The following is a 25805-nucleotide window of genomic DNA, read 5'->3' as shown; positions in this document are numbered from 1 at the left end:
GTTGGGATTCTGTATTTTCAGGATAAGTAACAAACATGGTGATAAAACAAGGACTGAGGCCTGCCACAGCCGCACTCGGTGGGTCAGGGCTCTGCGGCCGCACCCCGGGGTGAGCTCGGGGGCGAGCTCCCTCTGCGGCTGGGGCAGGCCTCACACGGGACGCTCAGGGCCCTGGAGGACAGACCTGGTGCCCGTCTCCTCCCGCTGCACCGGCCCAGTGTGTGTGGGGAGCTCAGGCGGGGGAGGACGAGGCCTCTCTACGGCCGGGCCCGGGCGCCAGGAGGCGGCTCCTCGCGGCCCCATCCCCGTTGCCAGGGCGGTTGCTAGGGCGCCATGTTGGGGAGCGCGGCGACCCGGAAGCGCTGCGGGGCGCGGGGGGGGTTTCGCTTCCTGCGCGGCGGGGCCGGGCCGGCCGGGTGAGGAGGCAGGAAATGGCGGCGGTGCTGCAGCTGCAGCTGCCGGGCCCTCCCGCTCCGCACTGCCGGGCCCAGGCCGCCTAGAGCCGCCGCGACAGCGCCGGGCCCGGGCCGCAGCCACGCCGGGCCGGACTCCGAGCACTTTACATACATGAGGTAGCGGGCGGGGGGAGAGAGGGGGGGGGGGGGGGGCGAGGAGGGGAGGGGAGGGGAGGGGAGGGGAGGGGAGGGGAGGGGAGGGGCCGGGCGGTGGCGGCGGGGCCCGGGAGCTGCGGGCGGGGGAGGGGCCGGGGCGGGGGGCGCCCCGCGGGGGGGGGGGGGCGGAGCGGGGCTGGCACCGGGAGCGGAGCCGGAGGGGACGGGGACGGGGCCAGGGGCACGGGCAGGGGGCGCGGCGGGGGCTGCATCCCCGCGGTCCCCCCGCCGCAGGGCCGCCGGGAGGGAGGCGGCGGAGCCCCCGGCAGCGCCCCGCGGAGCTCCTGATCCCGGTCCCGGTCCCGGTCCCGGTCCCGCTCCGCCGCCCGGGCGCGGGGAGGTGCGGGCTGCGGCCGTTAGGCGGCCCCGGTGATGCAGCAGAACGGAGCGGCCCCGGGGCTGCCGCGCGGGGTGAGCGCGGGCTGCGGGGCGGGGGGGGGCGGCGAGGGCGGCTCGGGGTGGGCCCCGGGGCGCGCCCCCGGCCGGCACCGGCGGCCTGGGCTGGGCCCGCGGAGCTCGGGGTGGGTCCCGGCCCCGCCGCGGTTTTATTTTTTGTGCTTTCTGCTGCATTTGTGTTGACATGGAAACCGACACCGCTTTCTGTTCCAGAGAATTGGAAGCTAAAGCTACCAAAGAAGTCGAAAGAAAACTAAGCAGGTAAGGTGCTGCTTTGAATTCACTCCCGCAGTTCGGAAAGCGTCAGCCTAAGACTAAAAATTGTTACGTATTTTTTTTTGTTTTTTCCTGGGCCTTTAATTTCACGTTAATTATAAGGGTTAAAAAATAAATAAATTGAAAATGTGCTTGTCTACTGCATAGGGGAGTCTGCAATTTAGGTAGTTCTGTAATCTAAACACCTTTTTAATATAGTTTCTTTTACATAATAACAGTATCAGATCCTCTAATAGAATTTGTTTGCTAGGCTCTTTTGCCAGGAGACTTTTACTAGGGCCATTTGAAATATGTTTAAACCCTGAATTAAAGTGATTGCTGATTTTTGCATAGCTTGCTTTTTTTCTTTCTTATGGCAGTTAATCAGTCCCAAACTTTCAGATTAATTTATGATTACACTGTGAAAATTGATCAGATTTCCCCCATTGTCAGTGTGTCTTCCTTTTTTTGATGATATGCATAAGCAGGGTTTGTTTTTTCCATTTTATTGTTGGCATCTGTACAACATATATAGAATCTTCAAGATGCATTTAAAAATGATATTGTGAATATAATGTCCGGGTAATTGTTAAATGGACTTGACTTGCACAGAATATTTTCAAATTACAGCTCTTTAATCTGTCCACCAAAAATTCCAAAGCAGTCTAAAAAATGAATTCTGTGGATAGTGCTCAGTATATACTTGATACCAGAAGCAATTTCAGAACCTTGTTGTTAGACAGAGCGCTGAGATATTTATTTATAATGGCACGAGTCTTAGAGTCACAACAATGTGAAGATCTATTGAATTGCTTGTGAGGTCTCTCCTGTCACGCTGGCAGTATGGGTGGTGAAAAGAGGTGGAAGTAAATTGTGCAACTGCCTGAAGGCAGCGTTCTGTGGGGAGTGGGAACAGATCGAGGTTCGCTGAGTAACTTCTGGTATGGCTCGGGTCTCTGTTTTCTGACACAGGAGTTATGTGTTTTCTTCTTTTAAATGGTTAAGAGCTGCTTTTTCCCTTAATGTATCAGTTGTTTTCAGAAACCTGTCATCTAACTGCTTTCTGTTTAGTGAGGGAATTTTCATCATGCGGGCGCATAGCCGGGTAAAGCTGCAGCATGCCTGCTCTGGATAGGCCTGATTGTTTTACTATTGCAGAGCTCAACAGATAGCCTTCATTCTTTCTCTGCTATCGTTATTTATGATCTTATTAAATCTGCAGTGACCTAGTCAAATTGTAAAAGAGTAAATATCCCTGGGAAAGGTAAATAGACCCATTGTACAATTGCTCTTAATCTAAAATTTCATAGTGTATATACAGACTGTAAACTCTGTGGGATGTTGGAATTTCTTCATGCAAGTTCTGCAATTGCCTTTGGAGTTTATGCTTAAAAATAAATAGGTAGGAAATAGCCATTTTGTAAATCTTAAATATTGGCTTAGACTGGTGGTGTGCGATAGAGTGAGTATTGCAGCTGTTACTACAGCTTGCTTACCCGGTTAGAGCGATGACTTTTAATCTCGGGACTAGAAATTTGGCTCACGAAAGGATCTTCATTTGGTCTGCGTCCTCTTTAAAATGCACTTCTGCAGTGGACGAGGTGTGTACTGCTGGTTTCAGAAATAAGCACAGTGCATGGCTGGCAACAGTAATCCAAATACATGTGTTGCACGTTTTATTGTTGCATAACATTACAAGTGAAATGTAACCTGCTCAGTCTACCTCTGAGCAAGAACGTGTAACCTCCCACTACTAACTAGAGGAATGCAACTTAAATTTGGGTCAAATCAGCAGCAGTAAAAAAGGCCACGCAGTTCTCTTGGTTTAAGAAATAGCTTTTTAATTCTGTTTGCTAAACGGGGCTTTTCTACCTCACTTACGTGGAACTGAGAGAAGGTAAATATCTGAAATATGTTTACAGTTTTACTCCCAAGCACAGGCATTTGACTCGTACTTCACAAGCATACAAATTATAGAGAAGATTAACAACTGTGCTTTCATTCGCCCGTTTCTGCTCCATCTGCATTGGTTGCAGGCTGTCCGTGTTCTGGGAAAGCAGACTTTCCCTGACAGCACATACACCTCTGGATTTCATCCATGTATTCTTCTAAGTTTCTGCTGTATGTTTCTTGTTTGTTTTTGTTTTAACTCTGTGTTAGTACGACCACCATATTTGCATGAGGCTTTCCTTTTTTTGCTTTAGAAAAAAATGGGATGGTTCAATGACAGGGGCATAGGGTGAGAAATGAAGTGGTTTCTGCTGATACGTAAGCACTTGATTTTCTGTTGTTATTTTTGTTTGTTTGTTTGTTTTTAGAGGCAGGAGGGGCAGGGCTTTTTTCCTGATAAACTTCCTGCAGGATGACTTCTGCAGTCAAGTGAGAAGAGCATACTGCAAAGAGGCAGCATTCTCTTCATACCTTTAAAGACCTTCAGAGATGCTTAAGCAAAATGATAGATTCTTTTCTCCCCTACCCAATCACTGGGATACCTTTTCAGATGATGCGTAGTTGTCAGGTTGTCCCCATAAGGTAGCTCACATTTACCGCTTCTTTTTCTAGTGTTACCAGGAACCCATCACGCAGTGTGCTTCTGGACTCCACGTTAATTATACTGCAGCTCTCTTCGGTAGTTATGGTGCTGGACTTGAGCAGTCAGTGTTCAAGTTTGTGCCTATGTTACAGATATCCTGCACAACCACTTTGCTTCTGGAGAAGCAATTTAATGGATCTTCCTATCCCCATTTGTTCCGTGAAGATAAGGACTGTTTATTGCTACTGCTAAAGTCTCGTGTATTTAGATGACAAAATCTCAGGGAAATAGATTTGTATGCTTGCGCAGCAGTAAACATGATAAACCCTAATCTTGGGTGAAGCCTCGGGGAGAAAATGGAACCAAAACATTATTCCAGAACTATGGCGTGTTGGTAGTGGTCGCAGTTTGTAACGTGGTTCTCCTGAGCCAGCCTCTGCATTAGGGAAGTGGGAACGATGAGTGGCTCTGAACGAATTGATAATGGTAGACATGAGAGCTGAACTTCTGTCACCTCACTTCTAGGGTGATAAAGACAGGTATTTTGAAAGCAGAAAAGAAAGTAGCTGGCATCTCTTTGCTAATTAGGTATGCACTGAGGTATCAGATCTTAGCTTGGCAGCGCCTCTTCTTTACGTTAATAGCTGGGAAGAACTAACACATGCAAAATCTGTATACAAGTGGTTTGACTTTCTCATCAGGGGCTTTCTGTGCTCCTGTGTAGTGTGCAGAGTGGTTTTAGTTGTCAGAATGCTTCTCTTCAAGGCGTGTTTTAGGTGTCTTTTGTTGTTAACTTTAAAGTCCCAGCTTCTTTTCCGTAAACTTGGAGGATGTTCTTTGTGTTGTGACGCACTATTTTGTAGGAAGTGTTAATAAAGGAATAGGAGGATCAATCTTTAACTAAAAAACACATTTTTCTAGCTGGTTGTTCTGTAACGATGGTTTCATACAAAAGCAAGTTGTTGGATTTTAGAAACTGAGGAATAGTTTTTATTGGTAGCTGTATGTATTTGCATTATCTAAAAAAAATAAATACTAGGGAAATTTAGGTCAGAATACAGCCAAAATATAAATTTTAAGTCTTGGCAGTGCATTTGGAAGTCTGTATATAAATCAGACAGGTGAGTTATGTAGTGCATGCACACATTTGCTGCTTTTGCAGAATTGTAAAAGGTCTTTCAGTTCGGCATGCTTATCTAACCTTCTGACTGTTCCACCTGTAGCATTGCAAGTTAATTTATAACTAGAAGAGCAAATAGGGAAATTGTTCTTCTCTTGTTGTTTTGGTTTTAATTATAAACTTTTTTTTTCCAAATAATATAGTTGTCACTGGAAATTCTGAAGTGGTTTTAGAAGCCACTGTGTGTAATCGCTTCCAATTGCTACTTTCATGTTTAAACCACATAGCAAAGGGGCAGAGGGCAGAAATCCATAACTAATTAACATAGAAGCTGATGTTTGTTTTACTAGCAAGCATGCTATCAGTGTCTCCAGCGTCCTGCTATCAATAAATAAGCTGAATGATGTTTTCAAGAAGCGGACCAATAAATACCGTTTCACTTTCAGTTATTAATAAATGTCTTTTTAGCTTCAGGTCTTAGGACAGAGCCGCTAGGGGCTGGTTGTTTAACTCGTCTCCTTTGTCCAGTGAGAAGAGCTGCCTGCCCGGGCCAGCCCACCCGCCTCGTGTTGGTCAGGACTCGTGCCAGCCAGTGGTCGGACACTCGGTGCGTTTAGCACACTTGGCCAGGGGAATGACACTGAAGACCCAAGTGCAGGCTGTGCAGTGTTTCAAGAGCTTCAGAGTAACCCAGCGCAGGATGCCTTTGGGAGAATCCCTTCCCAGCCTCGTGGCTTGAAGCGTTTGTCGGTGACAAGTGTCTTTAAAATGTACTAGCACCATCTTGTGGGGCAGCGTGACTTTAATTTGGTTTGAAAGTGAGCTGAGAAGGTAGCTGTTTGGCTGGCAAACACAGCGTGAGCATCTGTAACGGTGCTGACATCTCCAGCAGCCTTCGTAGAGATGCGTTCTGAGTGCTAGTGTTCACTTGAAGAATCTCCAAACTCAATTAATACAATCCTGTTACATAAGTAGTTCTGATGGATGCTGGATAGCTGGCGTTAGTGGTGGGATGGCAGCTTGATTTATTTCGGTGTTGACATTTGCTGGGTGCAAGTACTATGTGCTTTTCGCTCTGAGATAAACACTGTGTTCATAATATCGCAGTGCAATGTCTTAGATCTTAATTTGTGTCAAAAATCTTATTGTAATCATAATTTCCTCTGTGGGGTGACTAGAATTGTAATTGTATAGTGGTGCAGCATGTTTCCCTTTCGTATGTTATAACAGCAAAGGAAGCATGCTCTGCAAGTGTTAATTATTGCATCCTCATTATGTATTTCAGGAAAATATGGGTATACTTGATTCTCATGTAGCGCAAGAACAGAGGTTAAATATGTCTAACTACTTTCTCCATTTCAGCCCATACATTTTTAAAATGCCAAGCTGTAGCTTTTTAAATTACACATTAATAGAAGCTTTTGCAAGACTTAAAGTAATCAGTAAAATATGATTTGATGTAAATGTTACCTGCAGTGTTTACATCTTGAATATTACAGCTTTTCCAGATTGCAAGCCAAATAACAAATCAAACAAAACATAAAATTAAATTTTAGCACTGTCAAAGCTTAAGGAAGTGGTAGAATGACTGCAGAAGGCAGAATGTGGCTGCTTTCCACTCAGTGGCACAACTGATAGTAACGAGCTGACTTCATCTCAAAAGTCACCCAGAATCATGAGGCACTTTGTCTTGCAAAAGTGGTACCTGTCTTAGAAGATAATTTTTTTTATTTTTTTAATGGCTTAAATAAGTAGAGTTGCGGTATATTTTTTTTTCCTTATACGAACGAGTTGGGCTGAGTGAGTTACTGTAACAAGACTGCCACAACTGGGGGGAAATTTCAATGTGTTTGATAAGTATTTATCTAGCACTCAGTCTGTTCACAGTTGTGCAGACAGTTGCAACTTCTACGTGTATGTTCTCAGAGCTTTAAAAAATGTAGTTTCTCCTGAGATCAAGATCGATTTTCATTTGGTCTCACTTAAAAATAACTTATCTTTTAAGTTAAGCTGTTTAAACTCAGGGTCTTTACTCCAGTCTCAAATGTAAATTTCATATGGCTTGGGTATTTTATTTGCAGTTGATCTAAACTGCAGAACCAGGTTTGCATTGTTGTTAACACCATGTAGCATTGAGCAAGCTAATCCAATTATTTAGGAGGAAAAGGAAATGTCCTGTAGATGTAGTTGTAGTAAAAGCTGGATGGCTGATAGGGGAAGTAACAGAAGTCTGCTTATATATTTCTTACGAACCAGGATTTGCAGAGGCTGAGGGGCCAGGCACGCTGCTACCAACACCTCTGCTTTCCAAGGCAATGGTGTACACATACCAAGGTGCAGGGAAGAGCCCAGCAATGGAGCTTGTTCTTCTATTTTCATCTTGTTACTATTAGCCTCTGCTCCTACCCCGTTTCCTGTTAAATGCTGCAAAGTAACTTGAAGCTGTTTGTAATTTGTACTGAAAGAGATACATAAAATGTTGAGTGCAGAACAGGCAGAGGTAGCTGTGAGAGTATAAGGTGATAAATGAGAAATACTACGGAACTTCTCAAGAAGTAGCATTAAAAACGTAGCTTGTTGTAATTCTATGTTCTAAGGGATGGTGGAGTCCAGGGCATAAATAATAGCACTTGCTGCCTGTTGATAGGGTCCTGTATTAACTTCTTGGAAAGAATAAGGGAGATTTGCTCTTTTGGCTGTCGGAGATGGAAATGTAGGAGTTCTGCCTTACACTGTGATGACCTAATAGGTAAATTTAATTTTTTTTTTATTTTTTTTTAGGCCTATGCTTGTGTTAGAGGGTAGTGGTAGTAGTAGGAGTACATTCCTTGAAAGATTCACATTTTTAATGAATAGGCAATAAGGACTTTATTGTTATTTAGTTTTAGAATGAGTTAATTTTGCTTTTTAGTCATTGAGATTTAACATTATAACAGTAATCTAATGCTCTTGTTAAAACCTACCTATAGGTAGGCAGGTTTTTTCAGGGTCCTGATGCGTCATCACAGTTTGTGTGTGTGTGCTGAGCTGGCTTTGTCATGTAAAATCTCTTCTTAAATACATGAAAATAGAATGATCAGAGTCATAATTTAGGAATTGTACCTTTCCTATGTGGAAGCCGAAAAATGATGCTGAGGTAGAATATTCCAGAGCTACTGGTGTGTTACTTGTTAGCATGTGTATTCTAAAAATAAAATGTAATCATGTTGACTTAGTTGTAGCAAGATCGATGAGTCACTTTTTTGTTGTGAAAATACTGCTTTGCATTGCCTGTGCTTTTTGCAGCACTCGAGCTTTCTTCTGAAACCTGAATGATTTCTCAGTTAATGAAGTTTCTGCATGTGAAGCACTAACATTTGTTAAGCAAAAAGCGTTAGTGGCTTTCTTAACCCTTAGAATTCTTCTCAGGATATTAGAAATCCTAGAAGTAACCTTTTATTCCAGCAGACAGTTCTGTGTAGCACGCCATCCTGCGGCGTTGATGCGCTTCCCGCATCAGAGGGGTTCAACCTGTGCCCGTAGCCCTTGTTGGGCTTGCTGGAACAATTAACTCCGGTGGCAGTCAGGAGAGTTGGACTGTTTCCCTGGGGCTCCGCAGCCTGGCAAGGGCAAGTTTCAGGCTGGCTGACTGCTGCTGACAGCAACAGCCTGGTCCCCAGGTGTCACCTCTCGCTGAGGCCCTGCAGCTCGTCGCGTGCGTGCCCAGCGCTTCTGGATGTGAGGACACTGGGCCCAGGAGGAACCGCGAGCGCACTAGGTGGCTGCTCCAGAACAAAGAACCTGGCTCTCTGGGGCTGAGGAGCCTCTGGGAAACAGAAAGTCACGGGATGCTGACAACGATTCCAGCTGCACAGCCTGCTTGTGTTGGGGCTTTTTCCTGGGGTGATCCTGGGACAAGGTAGGCAGAGAGCTGCTCCAGGAATTGTGTGGAAGGCAGCCGTGTGCAGGTGTCAGGCCAGCCACGCGTGTGCCAAGCGCTTGTGTGTTGTGCTCCAGCAGTGAGGTTGTGAGAGGAGGAGGGCTGGGGATGTGACTTCTGGCCACGGGAGGAAGGCAGGCAGTGCTTGGCCTCCTCAGTTGGATAACAAGGCTCTTAGCTGAATTCTGTATGTTGTATGTTCTGTGAGTTGTGATATATAGAAACTGCAGATTGATTTCAGACCTACACCCTTCTGGTGGTGTTACCAATTTAATTCACTTGTTAAAAGTTGAATTATTCCAAATGAACTCAGCCTGAGGATGTCTTGCAGACTTTGGTTACGGATCCTCAGGATGGAAGGCAGTGATGGGCAAACCTGCCCAATCTCACCTACATGTATACACGTGTGCAGATGTCGCTGCAGGTTCATCGTTACCCCTGATTTGCAGGGTGTCCAAGGGATTGCTTTCAACTGACCTGGCCAGCGGTGATTGTTTTCTGTTACATGACCAACCTCGTAGCTGCTCATTGACACCTAATTACAAATGCCAGATAGCTTTTTGCAGTAAGACAGAGCTCACTGAGCCTTGCAGCCTGATGATAAAACTATGATAAAACGTGGAATAACCACAGGGCCTACAAATGAAAAACAGAGGGATCCCAGAAAGAACATTCAGTTAGTTTGCATATCTCAGCACATCAGAAGCAATGATTTATTAAAAAGAAGCGACTGTTGGTTGCTGTCATCGGAAAATTTTAAAGGATAGATCTTGGTCTGGAGAAGCTTTTTAGAGTGGTGGTAGGAGGAATACTGGTATCAGTTGGCTGTTCATTGGCAAAGCATGCTACAGGTCTACCTGTGCTGCCAGGCTGGTTTGTTTAACCCATGCAAGGAAAGTTCGTTAGTACTTGTAAGTAAGAGTCACCCTAGAGCTGTTAGAGGAGAAAAAGAATGGTGGCTGTGCAACAGATCAGTGATATCCCACCAGAAGGGACCACTGGGGAAAGAAACAAGTGGAGGATGAAATCAGATTTGCAGTGAGAACAAAGATCTTGGCAAATAGGAATGAAAACTGATTTCTGTTTTTATTAGTTGCTATTCAGATACATGTAGTCATGCACCAAAGAGTTTGTTTACAGGGAGAAGTCAGAAAAGTAAAAAATTTGTAATTAAGTAAAAATTAACAAAAACAACAACAAAAAGACACTTTTTAATTTTGTGAATACAAATCTTCCTACTCTGCAGATACATTTTTACGAACTAAACAAAGTATAGCTGCTGTCTGAGTGTACTGGAAGAAATAGATGTGGGTAAAGTGTTTCAGTTAGCGCATGCGAAAAATGATCTTATGGTTGTATCTTGGGTAACGTTAATAGGCTCAGAAGTTCCTGTGCCCTGTAAATACTTAAAGTATTGCAGCCTTTTTTATTCCCCGACGTCATATGAAAGCATTATTGTATTGTATCTCTCCTTGTTTGAAAATAATAATAATAGCCAAATGGGCCCAAGCTTGGAGATTTAAGTGTAGGTATCGTTATTACGGCATCCTCCCCGCTGGGACCAGAACCACTTTTAACGTTTTGCTGAAGAATCTCACAATGGACAGTAAAACAGTCTTACAGCTTAAAGGTAGAAATCAAATGGGCAGCGATGATGTGATGCTCACCTCTTCCAGAAGGCTGGCAGTATTATGCAGAATGCTAAATGTAAGAATTGTAGTTAATAACCTGATGAGCTGTTGTTTGGTATTAGTTGCCTTGGCACCACCTACCATGAGAGGCAGGTGGCATAAGCATATTGGTTTGTCTGCTTAAAAAGTGAGGAAGTTACATGAATTTGCCACAATGGGACTTGTGACTTCTGGTTGCCGTGTTGATTAAAAAAAAAATTAAAAAATAATAACTGATACCTCGACTCATTTTGAACGTGACTTAAGCTGCATCAAATGGAGACTTAACCAATTATTTGTATAGCTAAAGAAGTAATGAAAGATTTGATGCTTCTTACGTATCCTGTGTCTTACTGTATTCAGTTGCATCACTTCTGGTTTTTATATCTAATTATCATATTTTAAGCCATGGTTTTGTAGTTGTAGGTAACTTGGGGTTAAAAAGGAGCCAAGTGTTTCTAGGCAAAAGTAAACCACATATTGACTTAATGACATTTTTAGTTTTTTTCCCCAAAAAATTTTGTATAGGCAAGGTTGTCTTTATTAAGATGAGTAAATTTGTATCCACGGCATTGAATGAGGCAGACTTTTTAAAGCTGATTTTAATGTATTCAAAGTAAGTGTGTAAGAAAATATTTTCTCTTGTTTTGCCTTGCTTAGTGTGTGAAATGCATGGCAAAGATAAAAACAAAAAAAAATCACAACTGTTTTTATGTTCAAAGCTGAACTTCGGAGATAAATGCCGACAAGACCAGTTGTCACCAACCGGGGTGTAAATTCTGTAACCCTTCCCTTAGTTGTCTCGGCTTTCTCCTTTGCTGCAGTAAGTAGCAGATGGGAGTCTGTTCCCTTTTACTGCCCAGTGATCTCCACGGCAGCTTGGGATCTGAGCACCGCTCGCACTGCAGCTGATGGAATAGAAAGTGTGTACAGACCTGGGAGCAAGCTGGTTGCTTCTGAAACATTGCTTTATAAACAGGACTTCTCCTAATCTCTGAAGTTTGTTCAGAGAGTAAATGTGGTGTCTTCTTGCTTTACTTTGTCAACATCTGTGCAGTTTATTCCCACGTCCCATTCAAAGTGCATAGAAATTAGATTTGTTTGAGGGACGTGATTTCCTCAGTTAGAGGGTGGGTGTGCGTTGGAGCTGCTGGTAAGATTCAGATTATCAGAGGTGTTTGGGGTAGCACAGATGTGCTTCAAGATGACAACTAGAAAAATGCTCTCAACTTCTTCTTAGCTGTGACCTGCCTGTATGGTCAGGGTGTGTGGGCCAAAAGCTTCAAAGCTTTTGAACTTGTAAACATTCCTGACCCTGAAGTGGTGAAGGGGTCTTGCAAGTAGGTTTTCTAGTAAATAAAAAATATTTACTGTCTGAATCACAAACTTTGAAGTAGCTGAGTATTTGCAGGCTCCCTCTCTCATATTTACATGCTTGTATACCTGTCCTGCTTTCTGCTTTGTTCTCCCTTTTTGCATTTTCTTTGATAGTCTGTTTTTGAAAGACTGCAGCATACCCTGTGAAGTAGGGTTGTAGTGAAGCTTTCTGTTTTAGCATGTAAAACTTTATATTGAGTGAATTTAATTTAATGACAAACGTAAAACCTGTTACAAGTTAGTTTTCTCACTAATTTACTGTGCTCTAAAATGGCACTCCCATCAAAAGCCCAGGTTCGACCAAGCTCTTCAGTTTGCTCTGCTTGTTCATGCACCCTTTGTCAGCAGCAGCATCTGCACGCGCACACAGCCGGCTGCCTTATCTCACTGCTCTGGCAGGAAAATGCCTGCATTGGATGTTCCTTGGCAGAGGTGGCATTTAAGATCGGCGAGCTGGTGCAGATTCCTGCCTTAGCTCGGTGGCTGTGTAGGAACCAGCGCTGATCCAGGGGATGCACGCAGCCACCCTGTGCCCGGCCAGCGCTGACCGTGCCAGGCTGTAGGCAAACGTGATGTGGGAGAGCTCAGAGCCGGTAGCAGGTAGAGCTTAAATAGCATCTGAATCGACAGTGGCTTTTGAACGGAATTAATGTCTAAGCCTTCATTGCATGTTTTATAAAAGGAAAATATTACACGTGTCTTGGCACTGCATCTGCTCTTAAAGTTTTTTCACTTGCAAATTGCAGTGAAAATACATAGTCCCTATAGAAATATTATCCAATTAGAAGTAAAATTCCCCAGTTCCTTTTGGGTCACTGTGAAATAATTGTTCTAAAATGAATCTAAGTGTGTACAGATTGTATTTTGGGAGAGTTAATTACAAACTGTATGGTTCAGGGATTTAGTGCAAGAAGAGGAAGAACAGTTGATGGAAGAAAGGAAAAAGAGAAAAGAAGACAAGAAGAAGAAGGAAGCTGCTCAAAAAAAGGTATGTTGAGCATTAAAAAAAGTGCTTGTGGATTACTTCTTTTCATCACTGGTGGATATTGTTACATCCATTGTTACACAAGTGTTTTCTTTTTAATTTCAGTTTTTACAATTTGTGTCTTCTGTCAGTTATGTAATGGTGACTGACATATAGAGCCTCTGATTGGGCTTTGGGTACAGGTTCTTCAGAGATTAAATAATCTCCTGAGATGACCGTTCTTCTTCCTGATTGCTAGTTAAGTCCACTTGAAGTTTGGAAACTTCCTCAGTATCAGTGCTCCCTGTTTGTTAGCCTAAACAAAGGTTTTCGTTGTGCACCTGTAGAAAAATTGGCATGTCTAATCTTATGACAAATCTAAGTAAAATTGTACAGAAAGGATCCTTCTGGAAAAGATGGGGTGTTTCCTGATACTTCAGAATGAGGTTCCGTAATCTTTTCAGCAGCTGACAGCAATGCTGCATAATAATTTTTGGACCTCAGTTGTAAATTAGTAATTCATTCTCTTGGAATTCTTGTGACCAGGCACAGAGTATGGAATTTAAATGAAAATTTTTAATGCGAAAGGTGTTGGTTTACTTGTAGAATTTAAGTCTTTCAAATAAATGGTTCTTTGGGGTTCTCTTCTCCCCAGGTTTAGTGTTCTCGGGAGTCAGAAAGGCGGAAAGGCATGTTTGAGTGTATTTTTGGAAGAATTAAAAGCAAAAATATATTTTGAAAGTGAAGACACCAAACATTTACCTGAAATTGAATGTTTTGCTTTTGCTTTCTCCTTCCATATAGCACATGATGGCCTGTTGTTAAGCTGCATGTCTTTGTTTATTTGCTGTATTCTCCAAGTAACAGAATATCAAGTGCTTGGGCTTGATGCATCAGAAATTTCAAGAGGCTTCTATCAAAGAAGCAGTAGGTGGCCACAAGGATGCTCATGTGCATTCCTGGAGAAGCCTAAACTTGATGTAGATTAAGAAAATAAGTCTCTGAAAAACCACAGCAACAAACAACTGCCAGTTAATTTAGATGTTTGTTGTTTGTTTGTTTGTTTTTAAAGTCTATTACAGATGTAGCTTGATTCTAGATTTAAATGAAAAACATGAAGTAGCTCACAAATGTTCTGGTTTTTTTTGTATTTTTTTTGAGGGGTGCCTATCTGGTATTTCATATTTGTGAGTAAGTTCAAATTGATCAAACTTGCCCTTTTTGTTTTGCAATCTAACTTTTTCTGCTTAATCTCTTCAAAACGTGCTATTTAGTATTACCAATCTTAGGCTTGCTAGGAAAAACTTAAGCACCTATCCATGCATCATCCAATGACACTGGAGAACGAACAGCTAATGCTTGTTTTTGTATATACTGTGTTTTTTTTAATAATTGGAGATAAAAGGCAGGGATTGTAGGAGAACAGCAGCTATCGCGGAGGTGTGACGCTCAACTTAGAGAACTTATCTTCTGTTTAGTGGTGCTTGCACCCTGACGCTGAGCAGCTTTCATGGGATGTAAGCGATTGTTTTCCATCTACCTTTTTATGTATATAACTGTTTGGAGCACTTGGTTCCAAGCCAGCTGTTGTGCATGAAATATCCTGGCATTCAGAGTGCATACAAAACCTCCCAAGTCTTCAAAATATTTTTTTAAACTAGATTTTTTTAAAGCATAATGAAAAGTTGTGGCATTAGGTAGTAGGCCCAAGTATGTCAAATTCTGGAAAACGAGGCTGAGGAGCAGTGATATTGGAGTCAGGGTAATAAGGGTAAATAAGCAAACTGAACATGAACATGATGTGGGTTTTTTGATCCCCTCGTGTAAGCAGCCAGTGGATCAATGGATCAATAATTTTTTTGGTGTGCATATGCACTCTCTTTTTCTCTCAAGGTCTTAATTATAGATGATCGTAGTTTAAGTATTACTGCAAATTACTTTATTGCACCATGTGAATATGTGCAATACCCTAATTAAAAGAGGTTGTATCCAGCTACCAAAGTGACCCTATCAGATTAAATCTCACTTCGCTTTTGCATTAGTGTATTTTAGAAGTGATAACTAAGGACACCCCCATTTCAGATGGGAAGAATTCTGATTTGTGCTTCTGAGAGCTCCTTTATGAAGTCAGTTTCACTATCTGTTCTAGTCAAAGCCATGCAGTTGAGATGCAACAATGAACGTTGCTATCCCCGTTTTTATCTCAGGATAAAACCACATTCGAATATCTCTCATCTTGCCTGTGTCACAGGAGTAACAATTGAATTGTGGAAATGAAAGACTTAAAGCTCTTGCATTTACTTTCTTTCTTACCTCCTTTAGATTTCTATGTCCCTCCCCTTTCTTCCCCTGCCGTATTCTGCAGTAGAAGTGGTGGAGCTTCCTTGCTTCCAGGCACAGTTTTTAACTCACTTCAAACAGGTTAATTTGCAAGTTTAATTTAGTCCGTTTCATATGCTTATCTTTCAAATTAATTTTGTCTTCTGTAACATTTTAACAGCTTTCTAGGCATAAGGAATAATAGGCATGGGTTGGTTAGAAAGAAGTATAAGGTTCTGATGTAGATAATTAAATAACTTTTAAAAAATTTTAAAAGAAGAAAGTCAAAAGCTAATGTCGCTTTATAAAGTGGCACGAGCACATGTGGCTTTTGCTCTTATCTGCACAAATCACTGACACTTCTTCTTTCTTGTTCTAGGCCATTGAACAAAAAATCAAAGGTAAGTTACTTTAGAGTTCTTTCTGTTCTGTGTATTGTTTCTGCAGTTTTAAATATGTTGAATCACATGGGTCAGCTGAAAGCTACTGAAAAATAGGATCTTTGAAACTTCAGTTGCACTATTTTGAACAGTTACCATAAAAGATTAGAAGAGTAAAGGATAACGTTTTTTTCCAGTGGTTGGAGCGTTCTGTTCATCCTATTTTCCATTCTTAATTGCTTAATACGGCACTAGGCGTGTATGTAATACCTTCAGATCTTATCTTTGTTTGCTTTTTTTCTTTTCCCTTTTTGCTATGTTTGAAAAGTGCACAAATGCTCTTGCACTTCTGATGTGACCACTTAGAGATCCACCTAATGGACCGGTTTGAAACTTGCTTTCCAAATATTCTAAGTGTGACTGGGGTCAGGAACACTTGATAGGCAAGTGATTGATATGTCCATCACTATCAATTTTAACTACTTATTGTGCGTGGAGAGTTCATCATGATTAGAATGATCATGACGGCTATCTTAAAAGCTGTCATTTGGATGTTGGTGGCAGGCTGGGAATACTGCAGTTACTCTCCGTGTTTGTGGGTTTTATAAATTCTCCATTCCTTCTGTAAGTGGAGGAAAAATTCTTTTCACTTTTTAAGTTGGCTGGAAAGTGGATAATAATCGTATAAGTGGTCGTGTGGAGTGCTTGCTGAATCACTGTTTTTTGGGGAACATCGGGTTTAATTTAATAACTCGAGCAATGGTAGAAACAGGAGATTGGACACCCTGCTTAGCAGAGATGCAATTATTGTTGGAAAAATCAAAAACGTCTTTGAAGTGCTGTTCTGGCATGAAGGTAGTAAAATAGTACAGGACATACTGTGCTTGAGAAGAGTCAAAGAAGCAAATGAAAGTGTCCGTTCGGAAGGCGGTATTTGAAGAAGCGTGCTAGTTAGCATGGGGTTGAAATGGAGGAGGCAGACTCTTCGCATAAAAAATGCACTGCTTCTCCCGCTGAGTACTGCGGTACCAATTACAAGGTATTAGGAGAGGCGTTTATGTCGGGTTTCCTTAAGTGTGATGTGTACTCTGCTTGTACGTGTTCAAAAGAAACACCAGGTTGTGTAGAACCAGTAGGTTTTCGGGGTGTGACAAGGCTCCGCGGACAGAGTGAGAGCCGTCTGTGTTCTGTGTTTTAGTAAGCCCCTTTACGTGCTGCTTCAAGGAAGCTGATGTTTTGGCTTTCGGAATATTGATGGCTTGTGGCAGAGCTGCTGGATGGCGGCGGCTGCGTGTGAACGTCAGAGCGCTGCTCCTGCAGCAGAGGTCGGTGATGGCAGCTGAAGCTCGGCGCGAGGCGTGCTGGAGGTTTTGCTGGGCTGACGGCAGCACCTGGCTCTGGGCACTGAAATCGGTTGGGCAGTCTGTATTTGGCTCTGAGCACAGGACTGAATACCTGATGAAAGTGCTGGAGATTATAATAAAAGAAAAAGTGAAAAGTGTTTACTGAAGTGCCCTTTTTTGTACGAAATTGCATTTGAGTTGCAGGTTAAGTATTTGCTTTCTTCTCTATATGCCTGCCATAAAGCTTCTAAGATAATAACCAGTTGTAAAGAGTTGTGAAAGTATTTGTCTTTATTCTGAAGTAATAAACTGTCCAAAAAAACAGTGAAGGAAAATGATACAATGCTTTCCTTTAAATAATAATGTACATTTTTTGAATGAACATCTGACCTACGTACTTAAGCTGTGTTGGCATCCGTGTGTCACATTAAGGACAAGGCTGCAAAAAGCAAATGGCTAAAAATAGCGCGAGGAAGGGAGGGTAGTAATTCTGCTCAGTAGGCTACCTGATGGTAATCTTCAAATCAAAAGAAAATGTCTTTCTTACGAAGGACAGACTAATCTTACTTTTCCATTTTCTCTTTGGAGGCCTAGTGTTATTTACTGAATGGAAGTACTGAGTTCCAGCCTTAATGTTACCTGGTTATTAAACGAGGTATTTCAGCAAGTTTAGCAGGAATTTAGAGTTGTCGCAGGAGCCCAAGCTGGCTGTCCTGCTGCAGAAGTGGGACAACATGGGATACAGACATGCAACATTTTGTAGCAGTTCCTGTAGGAACAGAACATGTTGTGGAGTTGCACATGGCTCTTTCATTGTTTCAACAGTTTTGTCTACTTGTATTCAGGATGCAAATTAATGTTTCATTAGTTTCCAAGTTTCCATCGCGTTAATGTCTTAAATAATTTATTTTGTGCGTGAGCTGAAGATAAAATACAGGAGTATAGGATCTCTAAATAATTCAGAATTATGTTCTTTCTTTTAGAAAAGTAGCTGGTTAAGTGGGGGGTGGGGTGGGTAGAAAGGTTATTTCTTTATTTCTACCCATAACTTGGATGTTTCCAAAATGATTTTTTAGCTAAGGTAGAAATTGGTGTTGTACCAGCTGAAGTAGCTATCAGCATGCATGTAAATTATAACCTTCCTTGAAAGGAAGTCTTAATGCTGCTGATTTCTTCATCATGTTCAGGATGGAGAATGAAAGTAATGAAGAAAATGCCAATATAATTTTTTTTGCTATAAGTAGCATTTTAATGCTGTAGTATTGCCATTAAGAATGCATGTATTTCATTCCTGTGGATCTCAAATATTCTAACCTGTCTAGTTTTATACATCTGGTTTTATTAGAAGAGGGAAGGAGACATTCATAGGCATTAGAGATGAAAGCACTATTTGGGAAGGTTTCTGTATTTGTGCAGCAGCAAGCATAACAAATTCTAATACCAACAAGTGTCCTCCAAGTACTCTCATACCAGGTATTTTTAGAAAAAAATATCACTTGAAAGTACTTACTTGACTATTCTAGTGTTCTCAACAACTGTTGTTGTATTCCTTCTGCTTTCACAAAACATGTATTTTTGTTGTGTTTAATGTCAGTACTATTAATGACGGACAAATCAATCTATTTGCCCTGGATTCCTCCTAAAAGAGGAATCTTCAAACCGTGCTATAGCCGTGGGTAGCTAATGATGAGCCAAGCACTAAACTAAATGCTACTTACGAAAAATACTTGAGTTTTGTTTTAATACTCACTTGAGTAATCGTGATGTGCTCCTACAGAATGTGAGATTTCACTGCGAGATAAAATCTTTTTTTAGATCCGGACTTTTAATTATGTATGTAATAACCTAGTGAAATAATTCCTAAAAACTGAAGGCTAATGTTTATGCAAATGCCGGTGTTGTGGTTAGTTCTGAATGCTTTGTGCTTTGCAAAACAGTACAAGCTAGAACTGAAAACATCTGTCAGTCTTAGTCCTGAACTGCCCTGCTCTGTAGAAGGCGCGGGCATGAAGTACTGCTCGTATTGCAGAACAGAATAAACTTTGAATCAACACTGAAACAGAAAGTGCTTTTAAAAATAGCTGGGTGTGGAATTGAAATCTTTGACTCATATTTCCCACCATGGAAACTTCTTATTCATTTTCTTCTCTGTGAAGCAGAATTGCCCGAACACACCGAGCCTTCTGTTTTTGTTGGGTTCGGGGCTTTTTTTGTCTGCCTGAGAGCGCTTTACCTGATCGGGAAAACTGTTACATTAGCTTTTAGATATTGAAAATAAATAGTAAAAATGACCAGGATAATAAAGGCTTGTTGTTAAAACTACCCCTGTAAACGGCTTAGAGTTTACCTTTGTGCGGATCTTCAGGGGTTAATGAATTGGCAAACAGTTAGATATTTTCCAGATCAGCTAGCTGAGCTTACAGCTGCGGCCATTTTTCCACAGCGAAAATTCTAGCACTACATCTTACGTGTGTCAGCTTGAAAGCCAGACTTCCTCTGTTTGCCCTTCAGCATTCCAGCACTGACAACTCTTTGGGGCATGACATGCGGGGAGAGTGTATTACAATACATTTTTAAGAGGTCAGCTTAAGCAGCAGCGAGAAGAAACGTTTAAATGACAGCCTGGTGCTGTTCTTTGTGTGGTTTAGGAGGCGATTTGATCTTTGTAAGCTGATTTTGTGCGAGTGAGAAACTGTTTTCCATCTGCACTAAAGTTATTCAGACAGCTGCCATTTTTTTTATTGGAGGGGGAGTTTAAGTCACTGGGCCCCTACTCCAGGAGGAGTTGGCAGGCAGCACTCCTGTAGCAGTAAAATGACACCATGCTTCTCCTCCATTTTCTAATGAAATCTGCAGAGTGGGAAAGCAACACAAGTTGGAAGCGTCTTTCTTTGGAATCTCTCTGTAAACTGTAACTTCACCATCCCCTGCTCTGTGGGTTTTCAGCAGGTTTGTTCTTTATAAAAATCTGTCATTTTTAATATTCATTTCTGTAAAATTGCTGTTATTAGTCAAGTAAATTAACTGTGATTGTCTGTTAATAACGTTACCTTTCTGCTTTAATGTGGTTCGGAATAAAATAGTGTTGTACAAAACAATTTTTATTAAACAAGCGACTTCTTTATAAGACACAAATATTAAGATAAGGATTAAAGTGTCTTGGAATTTATTGTGGCAATATCGGAATATTAATCTATCATTTTAATCTTCTGAGAAGTTGTGGACCAGAAAATGTTGGGCAGGATAAATTGTGCAGCTTTAAACTTCCTCTGGAATACTTGGGGAACCCAAGGCGAAGTAATTGTGTTGCACCGAACAGCACTGCTGATTAATTTCAGTTTTAAATTGACATTCGGATATAATCTCTGCCTGTCTTTGTTAGTGTAACTGTAGTATCTGGTAAGATTTTCTGTGCAATTTGCCGGTCATAGTCTATAGAAGACAGTATTTGCCAAGGAAGCAAATACACAGAATAGGAGAGAAACTTAATTTTCTTAAACCGTTTGTGAGTTCTTGCTCATGTTGCAGCTTAGGGGATGGCTTGGCAGAAAGTAGCTTATTTATTTTTTGCACCCTTTTATAGCTGAAAAGTGATTCAATTATCTGAAAGTCCACTGGATTTTGTTATAAGAAGCATTTGAAGTAGCATTTGTTAGGAAAGTGAAGTATTGATGTTGCTGCGCGGCAGTACTGCCCTAAATATGCTGCTTCCAACTGCGTGGATCGCAGAATGTCGTGTGTAAATGATTTTGCTTTATCTGGGAGGAGTAACTATACGAATAAAAGAACTATGGTAAGAAAAGTGAATCTTTCATTGGCTGTGTTTTAGGGTGTTGTATGTGGTGTTAAAAATCTCTTCAAGGTATAGTGCACTTGCCACTTAAGTTGACAGCAAAAAAAAAAAAGAGTCTTAAATAGAGAGTACAAAGGGCTAAAAAAAAAAAACAAACAAAAAAACAACTGTGTCCCTAAGTGGTGCCCTTATTGTTTGACTACTTTATGGACTTGGTAACGTTATGCTGGCTGCAGAAAGTGGTTGTTTTGTGTATCACTGTCAGCACACCTCAGGTGTAGCCTTGAACCGTGCTTTAAACAGCAAAGACCTGTAAAGAACCACGGTAACTAGCAGGAATCAGCTGCAGCAGGAGGAGGATTGGGAGATCAAAAGGCTGAGACCTGGCCAGTAGTTGCACAGATTGTGGTATGCGAAGAAAACTTTTTCATTTCAAAGCTTGTAGTACCTAGACCGCTGGAATGTGATAGCTGCTTATGTATTGAGCTGGTCACGGATTCTTAGATATTCACTGAAGTGGCCAAACAACAACAGGAAAAAAAAAAAAACAAAAAAACAAACAGTTATTTTCAGTTCTGGTAGTTATTTTTAAACCAGGAAATGTAAGTAGTCAATTGTAATATGGTTGTTTAAAACTTGTATTAAAAACAAAGAAAAGTTTTACACATAATTTCTTGTCACGCTACGTTCATCTGAAGCACTGTGCAAGGGACCGGAGTTATCATTTTTTCAATACAAGTACCAACCTATATTGTCAGATACAGCGCTAGCACTTCTTATCAACTCCAATTTATCTAATAGCTTGTGAATACCTTCTGCCCCCTGTAGTCTGTACATTAAATTGACTTACGTCCTGGCCATTCCTCTCCTTAATTCTGTCCTTCTCCAGTCGGCTGTGAAATAGGGAGAGCTGGGGCAGTGGAGGTGGCGGGCGTGCTGTCCAAGCTCTGAAAGGCCCTTTGGAGCTGGAGTTGGGTGTCCTGTGCCTGACCAGCGTGGCCATAGAGTCACCAAGCTGTTTGTGGCTGCTACCTGTGCTGGTAGAGCTCTCTGCTGGCAACAGATCTGACTGGAGATATTCCTGTATTTCCCTGGGGGGATTAGGGTTGCTAACACAAGCAAGCCTTAACAGTGCGTTCTGGATGTCCTGTTCACCTCTTGTTCTTTTTGCAAACACTTTCAAGTTTCCCATGAGAGTAAGATTTAATATTTTAAAGTAAGGTTTAAATTCCTAAATGATCTGATACAGCGCTGACTTGTCAGAAAAAAACGCTATAGAAAGCTTGTTAGTAGCAGCATCCTTTACCTTTGTCAGAAGTAAGAGCGAGACACATCTACTTCCAGATCTGTGCTATTGAAGTATTAAAGCTGTGTGACTGTGGGATAACGTAGTTGTAACTCATTCTCATTAAAACCTCTAATCAGAAAAAAAAAAAAAAAAAGCCATTACATAAAACATAAATACATCTAAGATTATCTACTTAATCTTCAGGTTTTTAATATCTTGTTCTGATGAATAACTTTGTCCAATTTTCTTTTTCCTGGGGGTGGGGGTAGTGCCAGAACAAACAAAGACAAGTGTAAGCCAGCCTCAGCCTGTCACCTCTAACGGCACTTCCACAGTAACCAGCACTAATAATAATGCCAAGCGGGCCACAGCCAACAATCAGCAGCAGCAGACCTTGCCTCGATACCCTCCTCGTGAAGTACCACCGCGATTTCGACACCAGGAACAGAAACAGCTTCTGAAACGAGGTCAGCAGTTACCAGTTATAGCTGCAAACCTGGGATCTACTCCTAAAGTATTAAACGGCCAGTCAGGAGGCAGCACTGTCACAAATAAACAGCCAGTGATCAACGGAGAAGTGCCGAACAGCAGCAAAAAACAGCCAGGTGAGGGAGAGGTACCTTGTTTTCCTTTTAATTAAAGTTGAATCGTTTAAATCCAATTATTAATGTGTATATTATTTAAACTTCAAATGCAAGCCATAGCACGCTGAGATGTTCTCCTGTGTTGTAGCTTAATATTAAACATTATAGGATGACCTCAGACATCTTTTTGCAGGTTTGTCTGAAACTTAACACAGCTTAGTTGCCTGTTGCTGCCAATGGCATACAATTTGAGCTGATGTTGAAGCCAAGGTGACGACTGCTTTATGTCCTGAATTTCCATTCTTTATCATAATAATTAATCCAAGTATGGTACAGAGAATGTGTTCAGTTTTGATAAACATCTCAGGGTCCTTCTTATTTCTAGAGCATTCTGAATGGCATCTCAAGACTTACATATATTTACAGATATAAATAGAATGCAACTTGTTTAGAATATCAAAATTGCTTTTTGTTATTAGGTCAGAGTTTTCCTTGTGACAGTACAACACTTGTTCCCACGGATAATTTTTTTTTGAAACCTTACTAAATACCCAGTATTTCTCCAAGTTAGTGTTTCTAACTTGTTTCTAAAATGTGACTTCTAGCCACACCAGTTACCAAAAACAAAATTGTGGAAAAAAAATGTAATGCTTCAAGTTTTAGTTAAATTTTGAGCTGTTGAGATTGCAGAATCTTGAAGAAGTAGTATTTGAAATGAAGATTAATATCAAAGCATGGAAAACATTTAGTCTGTGTGCCCCTTAAAGAATGTTTCTGATGTTGCTTTCCATTAGTATTGTTTCTATTATGTCCTGATAAAACTCTTTACCATTCCGAGAATTTATAATTTTAGAAGTTTTTTTTTTTTTTACTTGTGTAATTTTATTCCTGTCTATAGTTAGGTTTTCAAACAGCCGTTCGTGTTCTTGCTGTCTTTTTAAGATGAAACTTTTTCTCCAGAACGTGTCCTCTGCTGGTCAAATTGTATGGTAGCAAGTAGTGACTTAAAGAGAAGTTCCTGTGTAAACTCATTTTATGAAGCATAACTCTTTATAGAGCCTTTTAAACTCAACTGCATCCAGAGGATTTTTTTAGTATACTTTCCTCCATTTAACTTTTGTGAACCGCAGCCTGGTATCTAATTAGTTGGATTCCCATTTGTGTATCACATTCTTCCCAGGTTTGCTCAATTTTGCGCTAGTGTGGCTGGGCAGTCTTTAGGCTAGGAGATGTCGATATGTTCCTGTGCGGTGATGTATTGAGTGTCTGAGGGGCAGCTGCTTTACTGGCAGTACTTCTGCTCTTTGAATAATAAGTTAATTATTTGGATAATAGATCTGTGTCCAACTGGTAACTAAAAGGTTATAAGAGTCTTTTTAGGAGAGAGGCAGGCTGGCCAAATCGCTTTCCTGTCTTAGGGAAGTTGTATTGTAACATTTGTAGGGTCCTGTCAGTCACTGCAATGGCAGATCCTGTTCTGTGTGCTGTTCTCGGGGCACCTCCTGTATGTGCAGGGTGGGTTGGTCAAATTCAACAAGTGTAGGACGGGGAGGCCTATTTCTTATTTCTTTCTGTGCCATATATCTGTGTGCCTGCAAGTTCTTTCCTCTGCTGTAATGAGGAATAATGCCTGCTGTGGATGTTCTGAAGGTTAGTACGTTGAGATGTGTGGGGAAGATGACTGAAGGGGAATATTCTGTAATGGTTTCAGAATCTTGTCTAATGAACTGATTGTGAAACAATGTTGAGGTGACCATAGTCCAGCAGCATGCAAGACTACTTTAACATGTTTTGATATCTGTAACTGAAAGGAAATAGTGTTGTTGCTTGCCTTAGCCCTGCTTGTTCTCCACAGTTCCTCTTTTAGCTTTCAGCAGCAGCTTCAAGGTACTCTCCTTGTTACCTCAAGTTATTAAAAATCTCATGAAACGTGACACATCCTTAGATCCATTCAATTTGATCAAATTGTACAGGCCATTTGGGTTAACACGTTTTATACCTTAAGGACATGTCTTATGTCTTTAGGACATGAGGAAACGGCCTCAGGTTGTGCCAGGGGAGATGCAGGTTGGAAACGAGGAGACATTTCTGCTCAGAAAAAGCAGTCAGGCATTGGGACGGGTTGCCCAGAGAAGTGGGGGCATCCCCAGGGGCATTCAAGGAAAGGTTGGACCTGGTGCTTAGGGACATGGTTTAGTGGGTGACAGTGGTGGTAGGGGGATGGTTGGACCAGATGAACTTGAAGGTCTCTCCCAACCTTAATGATTCTATGATTAACAGTATGTCTTTGAAGATGATTAAGTTTGTGGCTTTTAAAGTATTATTTAATGGATATTAGAATCGATACGTATTTTAGGGCTAAAAGAAATACTGTAGCTTCAAAATGTTGGACTGAATTGCTGAAATCAGTAGAGGCTCCAGTTGTTTGTCTGCCATTCTCTGACACACCCTGGAGCAGGATCTCCTGAGTTCCAGCCGTGGTTATAACGTCGGGTAGGTGCTTTACAAAAGCCAGGGAACATGAGTGCTACTAACTTTACAGTTTGTTTAATGGGCAAAAAAAAATACCTCTTTGTATTTCGTGTGGGCAATCATCTTCAGTGTGAAGCTCATGGAAGGAGATACAATCTTGTCCCAGTGTGGTTATTTTTAAGAAATCTACATAAGGAGTTCTTCACCAGAACATTTTCATACCAAATTCAGGTGTTTGCTTTACTGAAATTTTCTCCCCACGTGTAAACTTTACATGAAAGGAAGGTCTTGAATGCTACCTTGGTATGCTTGTTTGCCTTTCTGCTTTGTAACACATCTGAACAGCCAGGTGGTTATTCCACAATACAATGATTTATATAGTGAACTAAAATATTTGCTAGCAGTAATTACTTACAAATGTGGGATATAAGAAAACACAAGAGAGCCGTCAGGATCCTGGCTTTTGTCCAGTCGTTGAGTTGCTTTGATTCCTTCATTGACATGAGTCACTCTTCCTTTATTCTTATGCATCTTGCAGTTGAGCAGTTGCAACCGGAGCCTTTGGAAAAAAAAATAAAAATCTTTGTGTAACTTAAGGGTTTTTTTGTTGTTGTTTTTGTTTTTTTTTCCATGCTTATTGAAGGAGTGAAGGAAGAGGTGAGCAGTTGGGATTTGGAGTGTGTAGGGATAGAGGTTGACTTAATGTAGGAAACGTTGCCTTAAATGTAACAATTATGATCTACACCTGTAAAATTTGTGGATATGAAATGTTAAATTCGAT

At 41.4% G+C, this 25805-nt stretch overlaps 1 protein-coding gene across 6 annotated transcripts in view; it reads left to right on the top strand.

Annotated features, from left to right (window-relative positions):
- The first annotated feature begins 417 nt into the window (after positions 1–417).
- TNRC6A (trinucleotide repeat containing adaptor 6A) overlaps positions 418–25805 on the top strand; it is a 50261-nt gene continuing 24873 nt past the window's right edge. For 3 of the 6 annotated variants that reach the window (XM_084537335.1, XM_084537334.1, XM_084537333.1), the window contains exons 1-5: positions 419–572; positions 1221–1268; positions 12779–12869; positions 15544–15565; positions 22238–22573. In XM_084537335.1, the coding sequence (XP_084393461.1) occupies positions 568–572; positions 1221–1268; positions 12779–12869; positions 15544–15565; positions 22238–22573 (502 nt within the window). In that variant the 5' untranslated portion in view covers positions 419–567. Of the gene's footprint in view, positions 573–826; positions 1023–1220; positions 1269–12778; positions 12870–15543; positions 15566–22237; positions 22574–25805 lie in introns of those variants that run through there. The other 3 variants (XM_084537331.1, XM_084537330.1, XM_084537332.1) reach the window with 2 other exon arrangements.

Source organism: Aythya ferina, assembly GCF_964211825.1.
Source record: "Aythya ferina genome assembly, chromosome: 15".
In the NCBI taxonomy this organism is placed as follows: Eukaryota; Metazoa; Chordata; class Aves; order Anseriformes; family Anatidae; genus Aythya; species Aythya ferina.
Note: the sequence above shows the minus strand (reverse complement) of the source record. Positions and strands in the feature narration are given on the sequence as shown.